General features: G+C 52.2%; 2 protein-coding genes across 7 annotated transcripts in view; one reads left to right on the top strand and one right to left on the bottom strand.

The window, feature by feature from the left end:
• The window catches only part of GUK1 (guanylate kinase 1), a 37474-nt gene extending 37114 nt beyond the window's left edge, over positions 1–360 (bottom strand). For 2 of the 4 annotated variants that reach the window (XR_005594153.1, XM_039524966.1), the window contains exon 1: positions 261–360. Coding sequence is in view for 1 of the 4 variants with exons in the window: in XM_039524966.1 (XP_039380900.1) it covers positions 261–297 (37 nt within the window). In the remaining 3 variants the exon portion in view is untranslated. The remainder of the gene's footprint in view (positions 1–260) is intronic. The other 2 variants (XM_039524967.1, XM_039524968.1) reach the window with 2 other exon arrangements.
• Positions 361–400: 40 nt separating this feature from the next.
• MRPL55 (mitochondrial ribosomal protein L55) lies at positions 401–11442 on the top strand. 3 transcript variants are annotated; one of them, XM_039524973.1, is made up of 5 exons: positions 467–544; positions 4860–4873; positions 4926–5057; positions 9158–9359; positions 11183–11442. In XM_039524973.1, the coding sequence occupies exons 3-5, from the start codon at positions 5032–5034 to the stop codon at positions 11330–11332; spliced, it is 378 nt and encodes a 125-aa protein (XP_039380907.1). In that variant the 5' UTR covers positions 467–544; positions 4860–4873; positions 4926–5031; the 3' UTR covers positions 11333–11442. The 3 variants fall into 3 exon arrangements, with proteins under 3 accessions (XP_039380906.1, XP_039380907.1, XP_039380905.1); XM_039524972.1 differs by having other exon boundaries at positions 401–544; positions 4860–5057; XM_039524971.1 differs by lacking the exon at positions 467–544 and adding an exon at positions 733–857 and having other exon boundaries at positions 4860–5057.
• The last annotated feature ends 789 nt before the right edge of the window (positions 11443–12231 follow it).

Below are 12231 nucleotides of genomic sequence, written 5' to 3'. Positions count from 1 at the left end.
CGGGGGCAGCATGGGGAGGGGAGCGCTCGGGGGCTGTATGGGGAGGAGGTACAGGGGCTGGGAGGGAGGGGAGCGCTACGGGGGCTGTATGGGGGCGGGGAGCGCTGCGGGGGCAGTATGGGAGGTACAGGGGCTGGAGGAAGGGGAGGGGGCAGTATGGGGGCCGGGGGAGCGCTGCGGGGGGGGCTGTTGCCGGAGGAAGGCGGGGGCGCTGGGCCTGTATTCGGGGCGCTGGGAAGGCGGGACCGGGGCCCACTCACCCGCCACCGCCGCGCTGCAGAGGCGCCGCCAACTCATGGGAGAAGCCGGGGCCGGCACCCCGCGCTGGGGAACCCCCCGCGTCACCCCACGTGACCCCGCCCCCTGCGTCTCCCACGTGAGCCAAGCAGCCCGCGCGTAGCCGCTGGAGACGTAGCGTTGCTTAGCGGCGCCGGCGCCGCGTGATGACGTTGCGGGGGGGGAGGTCGGTGAAGGGTGGGAGCCAAGGCGGCGCGTGGCAGCTGCTTGGGACCGGCGGCCTCCTGCGAGCCCGGGCTTTAGTCACGTGAGTGGGAGTGAGCTCCCCGAAGGGTTAAACCATTGTCTCCTGAGAGGGGGCCGGACCACTGTGCGGAGCGGGGGGGGGGCGCCTGTGAGTGGCGCGGCTCGGGACGGGCCCGCCATGGGGGAGGGGCACAGTGCCCGGCCGGCCGGGGCGTTATGGCGGGACGTTGGCCTAGGGGCTGAGCCACCGCGGAGGGGGAGGGCGTGACAGACGCGGGGCTGCTGCGTTGGGCTCTCCTGGGTGTGACGCAGAACCCGGCCCCCCCCCAAACCACAGGCCTCCCCCTGGGGTGCCCGGCCAGCGTCACCATTGGGTAAGGCCTGTGCCCCCCCCCTGCCCGGATACCTCAGCCCCACTGCGGCCCTGCGCCTGCTACCTCAGCTGGCGTCCCCCCCTTGCGCCCAGGACCTCAGCCCCCCCTGTGCCCCACGGCCTGGCCCCCCCCTTGCGCCCAGGACCTCAGCCCCCCCTGTGCCCCACGGCCTGTCCCCCTTGCACCCAGGACCTCAGACCCCTGTGCCCCACGGCCTGTCCCCCTTGCACCCAGGACCTCAGACCCCTGTGCCCCACGGCCTGTCCCCCTTGCACCCAGGACCTCAGCCCCCGTGCCCCACGGCCTGTCCCCCTTGCACCCAGGACCTCAGCCCCCTGTGCCCCACGGCCTGTCCCCTTGCACCCAGGACCTCAGCCCCCTGTGCCCCACGGCCTGTCCCCCCTTGCACCCAGGACCTCAGCCCCCTGTGCCCCACGGCCTGTCCCCCTTGCACCCAGGACCTCAGCCCCCCGTGCCCCACGGCCTGTCCCCCTTGCACCCAGGACCTCAGCCCCCTGTGCCCCACGGCCTGTCCCCCCCCTTGCGCCCCGGACCTCAGACCCCCTGTGCCCCACGGCCTGTCCCCCTTGCGCCCAGGACCTCAGCCCCTCCCTGTGCCCCACGGCCTGTCCCCCCCTTGCGCCCAGGATCTCAGCCCCCCCTGTGCCCCACGGCCTGTCCCCCTTGCGCCCAGGATCTCAGCCCCCTGTGCCCCACGGCCTGTCCCCTTGCGCCCAGGACCTCAGACCCCCTGTGCCCCACGGCCTGTCCCCCATTGCGCCCAGGACCTCAGCCCCTCCCTGTGCCCCAGCCTGTCCCCTTGCACCCAGGACCTCAGCTCCTCCCTGTGCCCCACAGCCTGTCCCCCCTTGCACCCAGGACCTCAGCCCCCTGGGCCCCCCGGCCTGTCCCCCCCCCTTGCGCCCAGGACCTCAGCCCCCCCTGTGCCCCACGGCCTGTCCCCCCCCTTTGTGCCCCGCACCTCAGCCCCCCCTGTGCCACACAGCCTGTCCCCCCGCCTTGTGCCCAGGACCTCAGCCCCCCCTGTGCCCCACGGCTTGTCCCCGCCTTGCGCCCAGGATCTCAGCCCCTGTGCCACACAGCCTGTCCCCCCGCCTTGCGCCCAGGACCTCAGCCCCCCCGTGCCCCACGGCCTGTCCCCCCGCATTGTGCCCAGTACTTCAGCCCCCTCTGTGCCCCACAACCTGTCCCCCCGCATTGTGCCCAGTACCTCAGCCCCTCTGTGCCCCCGCATTCCACCCAGTACCTCAGCCCCCGTGCCCCACGGCCTGTCCCCCTTGCACCCAGGACCTCAGCCCCTCTGTGCCCCACGGCCTGTCCCCCGCATTGTGCCCAGTACCTCAGCCCCTCTGTGCCTCACAACCTGTCCCCCCGCATTGTGCCCAGTACCTCAGCCCCCTCTGTGCCCCCCGCATTCCACCCAGTACCTCAGCCCCCCGGTGCCCCACGGCCTGTCCCCCCCCCTTGCACCCAGGACCTCAGCCCCCTCTGTGCCCCACGGCCTGTCCCCCGCATTGCGCCCAGTACCTCAGCCCCCGTGCCCCACGGCCTGTCCCCGCATTGTGCCCAGTACCTCAGCCCCTCTGTGCCCCACAACCTGTCCCCCGCATTGTGCCCAGTACCTCAGCCCCTCTGTGCCCCCGCATTCCACCCAGTACCTCAGCCCCCCGTGCCCCACGGCCTGTCCCCCCCCCTTGCACCCAGGACCTCAGCCCCCTCTGTGCCCCACGGCCTGTCCCTCCCCTTGCACCCAGGACCTCAGCCCCCTCTGTGCCCCACGGCCTGTCCCCCGCATTGTGCCCAGTACCTCAGCCCCCTCTGTGCTCCCCGCATTGCACCCAGTACCTCAGCCCTCTCTGTGCCCCATGGCCTGTCCCCACTTGTGCCCAGGACCTCAGCCCCCCCTGTGCCCCACGGCCTGTCCCCCCCACTTGCGCCCAGGACCTCAGCCCCCCCTGTGCCCCACGGCTTGTGTCCCCCCCTTGCTCCCAGTACCTCAGCCCCCTCTGTGCCCCACGGCCTGTTCCCCCTCCTCCCACTACATCACCCCTTATTCCCCCTGCCTCCCACATCCCCTCTCCTGACATGCCCCTGCGGCACCTGTTATTCTCATGGCCCTTCCTCACATCCCTGTCACCCTTTTCTGGCTGCCCCTATAACTGCCTGTCACCCTGCTCTATTCACTGCCTATTGCCCTGCTACACCAGCCTGTCACCCTGCCCAACACTCTGTCCCTGCTTCTCCCTACTTCTCTTTTTCTCAGCCCTTCTAAGTTTTATTTTCCTAGTTTCCCACTGTTGGGATGCTTTAGGATCATAGCTTCTAGCTATAACACTTCAGTCAATTAATCTGTCTTTTGCAAGTGCAAGATAGGAGTCCCTAGCACAGGATGGATCAGATCTTAATCGGCTAGGTGTTTGTACAGCACCCTATTGTGATGGGGCTTGATCCTGTTTGAAACCTTCAGGTGTTTCCACAACACAAATAACATATAGTAATGTGTTTAGTGTGTGCGCTATGTGCAGAGCGGGGTCAGGGAAGGCAGGGGCCGGCTATAACTCCATTACATGGGAGCATTAGGGAGCTTTTAGAGTCAGACAAGTGAAAAGCTATTGCAGTCTTAAGTTGTTGCGTGTGAGCTTAGTCATGACCCTGCTACACAGACTAGTCATGAAAGGTTATAGGAAGGAGGCTCCTACCCAGAGATCTCAGCTTGCAGTATGGCCAGGTTTTGGTTAATGTGTGTCTTAAAATTCACACAGCACCCTGGATACTGTAACCAGAATAGCTAAAGGATTTTATATGTGGAAAATACTGGGCCAAATTAATTCCTGGTGTCACCCCATTAAAGAGTTCAACCAGGGACAAATTTGGCCCACTGTAGTAAAGCGGGGAAAAATAACTTCTTCCTATGCGAGGTTTGATATCAATGTATGAGGTGTTTGGGGCCACACTGCAGCCTACCGTATGCATTCAGGGGTGTAGCCAGCTGTCTGAGATGTGTGCTGGGTCTACTGCTCCCTTCCTGTGATTACACCCGTAATCCCACATGACAGACCTGATATTGTACAACAGGATCATCACTAACCCTGCAGGTGCAGTTAGACTGAATTATAGAGCAGTTGTTAACCTTTGGGATACTGAAGAGAAGAGTACATGTTTTGGGTACCTCTCCTTTTCCCCTCACCAAGCACGTGATTCCCCTCCACCGCCAATGATCCCTCCCTGCCAAAGCAATTTCCTCCTGCCGTTCATTCTCTCCTCTCAGCTGCCATTATTGCGTTGCCACACAGAGCTCTGAACTCTGTACTGGTTCTTGGTGTATGGGAGGAGTTGTGAACCACCATCGTAGCAGGAGAGCAGGGTCAGAGGAGGAGAGGGGAGTTTTTGGGGGCAGAGAGGCAGAGCCAGATGGGTTGCTCCATTGCAGAGTCCCGATGTGACCCATCTGTCAGCCATTAGAAAACAGCTCTTCTCCTTTGGTGCAACAACTCCAGTGGCTTCTAGAAATTAGCCAGTTTGCAGATGGCATGTGTTTGGAAATAAGCTTATTTTCCTAAGGCTTAATAATAAAATCTGATGAAGAATTAAGTGAACTTGCTAATGGCTATGAGAAATATTGCTGCAGAAAATTAAATGTCATACATTGGATATCTGCCTTATCTTCTGTTTCTGCTTTAATGCAAGTTGCACCATTGTTACCTGGAAAGATCAAAGAATGCAGAGCACAGATTGGCCTGATTTGAGCAGCCATATGCTGTGATTTTGCAGAGAAAGAGGGTGAAATCATCAGTTCTCAGAATCCTCCTTTACACTAACTTTTTTATTTTAAAGCACTTTCCAAAATGCTAATGGGGTACCTCTGAATTGCAAGTTTTTTTTGTTTTTTTTTAATGGGCAGTTTCAGAAGAGTTTTGATTAAAGTCGTAAGAAAAGGCTGCTTTGCTTGATCCATCTCTTTTTGGTCCATTTGGTCATTAGGTTACCTACAAAGAGAAGAACGTGTATGGTGCAGAGCTGTGGTGTAACAATTGGATCCCTTACCTTGAAGAACTTTATGGAATAGTTTCATGCAGCGATTAAATCCAGTATTCCAGGCAAAGCCCTCGTTGAACTAGTTCTTTGGACTTCTGTGGTTCTACCTAAGAGTGGGATGGCAGCAGTAAGCAGGACTCTGGGGTAAGCTTCACGTTCAAATACTGTGATTGGCTAAAGGGCTGGCTGATGTTGGTCATGGTGTGTTAATTTTGATGGAATAAATGGGCAATCTAGCATTCTCTTCAGAGGGAGTTGACAGCACTCACCTCCTTGCAGTAGGTACTCAGCACCGCAAAAGATCGGAATCTTTATGACTAAGAATAAAGTTTGTAGTTATTCTTGTTAAGACAGGATCTGATCCTGCAGCCCTTATAGCCCAGATAGCCCCAGTGAAGTCAGTCGCTGTGACACCGTGTACCCCATGTTCCCCCTTTGTTATATTTTGTACAAAGTATGCCTTGTGAGGTATCATTTGAAAACGTATAATCCGCTGAATATTATTATCGTGTTGAAATGTTACTCTTGGGGGAATTCTGTGAGATTGCACAATGCAGAATTTTGCAGAAATTAATGTTTTTGCGCATAATTTCCTTTCCCCCACAGAAATGAATTGCAGTGCTGCTGGCCACCACTAGAGGCCGCTGGATCTGGCAGAGCCCAGCTTGCACATAGAAGACACTGGGCCGGGGGAGAGAGTAGAACAGGGTTGGGCAAAGTACAGCACACAGGCTGGATCCGGCCCCTTGGAGCTTTGGATCTGGTCCATGGCGCCACCGGCACCATGGCCCTGTGGCCCCGGGCGTGGAGGGGAGGGACAGAGGGCTCCATGCATTGCCTTTGCCTCCAGGCACCGCCCCCTACAGCTCCCATTGGCCGGGAATGGGGAACCGCAGCCAATGGGAGCTTTGGGGGAGGTACCTGGAGGGGAGGCAAGGGCAATGCACGCAGAGCCCTCTGCCTCCCCTCCCCCAGGGGCCACAGCGCTTCCAGGAGCGGTGCAGGGCAGATGTGCAGGGAGCCTGTCCTGGCCCCGATGCATGCCGCTGCCATCCCGGAGCCCAAATCCTAATCTCTTTCTGGATCCCTGGGTGGTAGGGGGATAGGTGTGGCTGGTGGGACCACAGCTAGGCTCTGGAGTGGAGGGGATGCGGGTATCGGGGTGGGGGGGGCATGGTTGGGCTCTGGTGGGGGAGAGGTTCAGGTATATTGGCTGGAGGGGCTCTGTGGCTGGACTCAGGACGGGTTGTGGGTTCTGGCTGGGCTCTGAGGAGTGGGAGAGGAACTAGGGCTGTGGCTACACTTGCACTTCAAAGCGCTGCCGCGGCAGCGCTTTGAAGCGCTAAGTGTAGTCAAAGCGCCAGCGCTGGGAGAGAGCTCTCCCAGCGCTGTCCGTACTCCACCTCCCTCTGGGGAATAACGTACAGCACTGGGAGCCGCGCTCTCAGTGCTGGGGCTTTGACCACATTGGCGCTTTGCAGCGCCACAATTTGCAGCGCTGGAGAGGGTGTTTTTTCACACCCTGCTGCAGCGCTGCAAATTTGCAAGTGTAGCCATGGCCTAGGTTGTCATAGGGGTTTCTTTAACTCTCTACTCCTGGGGGAATTTTTTATGTGTCTGTATTGTTGTTCTGAAAGAAATTACCAAAATAATTGAAAGTGGTGTGATTATGTAGTGTTGTTTTGACAAATAAAATTTGCACAATTTTAAAATATTATATGCAGTTTTTTAAATTTTTTGGCACAGAATTCCTCCAGGAATGTGTGTAACAACACTGCATGTAAAATTATAAGATTTTACTATGATTGTTACTGAAACTTGTAGTTTTTGGTAACACCCACAAACCAATTTCTCAGAGACAAAGACACTGTGAAGTGCTAGAGAGCCATTACTGGCTTAATCAGACATTCTCCAGCAGTGGGAGAGTTGTAAATAAGAAATTTACAATTCATCTTAAGGGCAGTTTGGAGCTCATGCAGGCAATGGAACTGCCTGACCCCATGACCCAGCAAGGATTTTTCCAGCATAAAGGATTGGGAATAAAGAAAGGGATGGAAAAATATCCCTAGCCACTTCTCTGCTCATGACAAGGATGAGTCTCAAAGAACTGAACAAAGGGGGGAGTGGTCCCATGCTGGAAAGGGATGCAGCCTGTGAAATGTATTCCAGCTCAGGGTGAGACAACCCTTTTGCTTTTAAACCTATTAGTCTTGGTAAAATTTGGGAATTAGCTTGCAGTTTTATCTATTTCTTTTGTAACCAATCCTGAGTTATACGGGACTGTACTTGTCATCACTTAAAAGCTGTCTTTCTCTAGATAAACTTTTTATTGATTTATCTAAACTGTGTGTTTTGGTTGAAGTGCTTGAGAATCTTAGGTCAACAAGCCTAGTGCATATTCATTACCCATTGTTGGAATGAAGACTATCTATCTATGAGGTTATACTGTCCGGGGGGAGGGTCCTGAACAGTATAAGATGCACATTTCTGGGGAGCAAGGTTGGGGCTGAGGGGTATGCATGGTGTCATCCTGTATGTAATTCATGAATGGCTGGGCATAGCATTCATGTATTCAGCTGGGAGTGAGGAGAGCCTGTTCATCAGCAAAACAGTGTAAAAGGCATGCCAGGCTGGAGAGCTAAGGGGACATAGCAGTCCAGGTGGCACTCTGGGGAATGTCACAGTGGTATTGTTCACTTGAATTAAGAGTTCCAGGACCAATGAAATCAAATCTTATGTGCCTCTATTGTGTCCCCTCATGCTCCTCTTCTCTCTAAACTAAAAAGTCCTGATCTTTTTACACTTCCTCTTAATGAGGAAGATTTTCCATGGCTCTAACCATTTTTCTTGCCTGTCTGTACCCTCCTATTTGTGCTGTTAACACTATCTCCACTTTGCTTTTCTGTGAAGATTGGTGATCCGAGGCCCTGTGAACTCTAGTCACATGATAGAAATTAGCCTAGTGCAATTCGTCCTGGAGGCCTGTCATCAACAAATGAGTTATTTGAAGGAAGAAAAACAGATCATTAAAATGCCAGGCTGTACTACAGGACCAGGGATTTGCAGATGAGATCTGTCAGACTGTAGGATATAAAACAGGGGCTTGGTCTGTTCATCTGTGCACAGAACTCCTGAGTTCTAATCCTCCCAAGGCACTTAAATACTGTGTGGTTCAATTTCCTTGATTGTTGTTTTCCCCATTTAAACATTTGCCTTCCTTTGAAAAGATGCCTTAGATCCTGTGTAAAATTGTAGTATAAGCAAAAAGTATTATTGTTACTAATATAATTACTTACCATTTACTTTCAAAGTGGTTTATAAATATTATGTAAATTCTCATCATCATTAATATTATCAGGGTTGTGGTGGAAGCTTCTTTGCTTGGGACATTTAAAAGTAGCCTGGATGGAGGACAATAAATCTCTTCCATCTCTAGTCCATGTTCTTGGACATGGTGTCATGTATAAGGCCCTACCAGTGTCTCAGCTGTGAAAAACATATCACAGACCACAAAATAAGCCCTTCCGTGTGAAATCTGATCTCCCCATGCTACTGGGAGTGCCCCAGCTGGGAGCTCCTAGCTGCTAGTCCAGGCTGAGCTGGGGAGGGACAGGACTTGTACTTCCCCTGTATGACCGTTCCTGGTGGGGAGATTAGACCTATCTCCAGAAGCAGCACAGAACTGAGAGTGGTACACTGCAGGAGCCCTGGAACTAAGCTCAGGGCTTCCACCCCTCAGGGTGCCTGGGCATGGAGCTTCCGCCCCCAACGGCTCCCGGAGTGCCCATGCATTTATCCGCCATTGGCTGGGGCTAGCAGCTAGGAGCCCCTGGCAGGGCGCTCCCAGCAGCACGGGGAGATCAGATTCACCTCCAACTCCAGGAGCCTTTTTCCCCACTGCAGAAAGCTCCAGGGCTGCTGCTTAGCTGTGAAGGCATCACAGAAGTGAGGGTGGCAATCCCCAGGCCCCCCTACAACAATGACTCTCCCCCCACACCCCACAATCATCTTTTGGGTCAGGACCCCCATGGTTACAACACCTTGAAATTTCAGATCTAAACAGCTAAAATAGTGAAACCCAATTAAAAAACCCTATGGCCATGAAATTGACTGAAATGGACTGTGAATTTGGTAGGGCTGTAGTCATGTATGTTAGAGAAAAAGGTAGTCACGTTCAGTAGACTGCCTCCCTGTGGAGTGGAAGAGAAGAATAACTAACCCTGCCCTATTTGAATTCCTCTTAGTTTGCTGCGTCAGGATGCCATGCACAGGTTACTCCCCATTGCTTGCCATCTGCATACATCCCTCAGCCAACATAACTCCAACAGGACGTCCATCGCCCGCATTCAGAGGCAGACGTACGGCAGGACCTACCCAGTGCTCTTGGTCAGGCCTGATGGATCTGCTATTCATATCCGCTATAAGGAGCCAAGGCGGATCCTTACAGTAAGAAATATTGAGCAAAATCTAATTTTTAATAGAATTGCTGGGATGGAGGTTGTATTGAGTATTGCACAAATAGATGTGAGAGTATTGCACAATATTGCATAATGAGAATGGTGGAGTTACTTCCTCTGAAGCATCCTGTGTCGGTCACTGATGCACACATAGGATTTGCTATATTGGATCAAACCTTTGGTGGTCCAGATATTAGACTGGATGGACCACTTTGATGCTCTAGAGAAAGGTGATAAACCTCCAAATGCACTTGTCCATTTGTCCGGGGGCAGAGTTGTCGCTGTATCCTGAAACACAAGGTTCAATTAACTTTCTCCAAGGAGGTAGAGCCTCCAGTATTCTTAATGGTAATCTCTTCAACAGGACATCAGGCTAGGTGGATCATTAGATACCGTTGGGGTAGCTGTTCCAGTGTTCCTACATCATAAACCCTTTGTAAAGCTGTAGAAGTAGTACTAATTGGCAATCACATTGGATTTTTGGAAAGTTGTGTTCAGCTCTATCCCAATTTCTTCCTAGTTTGCTTCCCCAGCCGCCTCCACCCTGAGACAGCCAAGTTACATTCATTAATCCCTGCTTGTTGAGGGTAGGATATATCTCCTTTAGAACCTGTTAACATTGCTCCAGGTGGTGGCCTGAATGACCAAGGGTGCTCCCTTCCCTTCAGATGGATTACAGAAGTTGGAGAGGACTAATCGTCAGAATTTTTTAATTTCCTCTCACCCATTTATAAGAATATGGGGCTGAAATCTCCCCTACCCTAGAAATGTAATGAATGCCCTGTCTCCGTCCTGTGGGTGGTTACAGTTAAGAAGCCACTTCATGCTCCAGGCATTTCTCAGGCAACCCCTGCTCCCCTCCTTCCTTCTGCTCTCAGCCTCCTCTGGCCAAAGGCCTGAGATACAGGCCTTTTGGGAAGGGAATGTGGTGATTCCAGGAACCAAACCCCTTTACCCTTTGGAAAGTCACTTGAATAGAAGAGCAGGTGGGTCAGAGTCTGGATGGTTTAAGGGATTAGTAATAGGATAAAATGCCTTTCACCTTTAGGTCACCAGCACAAAACCAGTCCCAAAACTGAAACCCATTGCCATCTGATGGATCTTCTGTACAAATTCAGTGGGTCTTGGGTCAGCTTCCAGTGGGTAGGTGCCCACAGCACAAAACCCACCACCACAAATGGTTCTTATTGGCCTAGTACTGAATGAGTCAAATTGAATTATCATTGCATGCCTAGATGTGGTCCGTCCAAGTCAGGGCTGGTGCACCATGGCTGGTGGGGTGAGAGGAAGCCAGTGCTGTATCTCTAGTGTGGATAAGCACAGGACTACATTCCACAGAACTGTTTGCCCAACACTTTTCTCTAGTAATAAATCCACTTAAAAATGCAATCTTCCTAATTGAAAAGAGGCCCAATCCCCTCTCCCACTTATTCATTATTTTTAACTTATTTTGCACAATATTAATAACTGCAACCTCTACATACCACAGTACTTTTGCCATTGCCCAGTCAACCCCTGCTGGAAGGTTAGATGCTTGTGTTCTGATGACCTTTCACTACTACATCATACATCCTCGGGATAATAGATGAATGCAGAATAACTTCTGCATCTGCCCCCAAACCAGTGAAAACCCAGCAATCAGTAAGAGAATCATGATTAATAAAATGATTCCTATTCGATTAACCTTTATTGGGATTTTTATTTTGTGGCAAACTCCTCTGCACAACAATGTCCCATCTCTCTCCTTTTGAACACGGAGATATTTGAATAAGATGCCTTTGACTGATGATTAATTTTTGTTCCCCTCCACAGATGCCTGTAGACATCAACACTCTTTCCGAGGCTGAAAGAAGAGCGAGGTTACGGAAACGCGATCCCAGAAGGCTTAAGAGCAAACAGGAGAAAGTGTTGGATGATGAGTTTAATTTGGATGATTACAGAAAATTTTGGAAGAAGAAATGACTTTGTTCTGAGGATCTGTGGAAGTGTAAAGGGAAGATTTGGCAACCCGGGCCTGTGGAGAAGGAGACTATAACTTACTGTTATAAAGAGAAAGTTCATAGCTGAGTACAGATTCTTTCTCTTCTGTGTACCTGTTTCATTTTGTGTGTTTGTTATTTAGTGTTGGTGAAAGCTACTGGACTGACAGTCCTGGAGACTGAAGTCTCTGTTTATCCACTACTCTCATACAGTATGGGCACTGGCAGTGCAAGATCCTCCAGTCTGACTCATCAGAATACCTCAGAATATCTCATGGTCTAGATAATACTTAGTCCTGTCATGAGTGCAGGGGACTGGACTAGGTGACCTCTCGAAGTCTCTTCCAGTCCTATGTTTGTATGAACATATTAACAGCCATACTGGGTCAGACCAAAGGTCCATCTAGCCCAGTATCCTGTCTTCCAATAGTGACCAATGCCAGATGCCCCAGAGGGAATGAACAGAACAGGTCATCATCAAGTGATCCATTCCCCATCACCAACTCTGAGCCCCTGGCAAATAGAGGCTTTGCATTTATCAACATTGAATTTCATTTGCTGTTTTCTTGCTTAGTCACCCAGTTTTGAGAGATCCTTTTGTAGCTCTTTGCAGTCTGCCTGGGACTTAACTATCTTGAGTATTTTTGTATCATCTGCAAATTTTGCCACCTTACTATTTACCCCTTTTTCCAAATCATTTATGAATGTTGAATATTCCCAGTACAGACCCCTAGGGGACACCAGTATTTACCTCTCTCCATTCTGAAACTTGGCCATTTATTCCTACCCTTTGTTTCCTATCTTTTAACCAGTTACCAATCCATGAGAGGACCCTCCCTCTTATCCCATGACATCTTACTTAAGAGCCTTTTTGGTGAGGGA

This window comes from Mauremys reevesii, linkage group 2 (genome assembly GCF_016161935.1).
Source record: "Mauremys reevesii isolate NIE-2019 linkage group 2, ASM1616193v1, whole genome shotgun sequence".
Lineage (NCBI taxonomy): Eukaryota > Metazoa > Chordata > Testudines > Geoemydidae > Mauremys > Mauremys reevesii.
Note: the sequence above shows the minus strand (reverse complement) of the source record. Positions and strands in the feature narration are given on the sequence as shown.

Bases quoted from the DNA above. Each gene is read 5' to 3' on its own strand.
- MRPL55 (XM_039524972.1), top strand. From the start codon at position 5,032: ATGGCAGCAGTAAGCAGGACTCTGGG. The intron at 5,058-9,157 runs GTAAGCTTCACG...AATTCCTCTTAG, and splicing joins GCAGTAAGCAGGACTCTGGG to TTTGCTGCGTCAGGATGCCA. The intron at 9,360-11,182 runs GTAAGAAATATT...TCCCCTCCACAG, and splicing joins AGCCAAGGCGGATCCTTACA to ATGCCTGTAGACATCAACAC.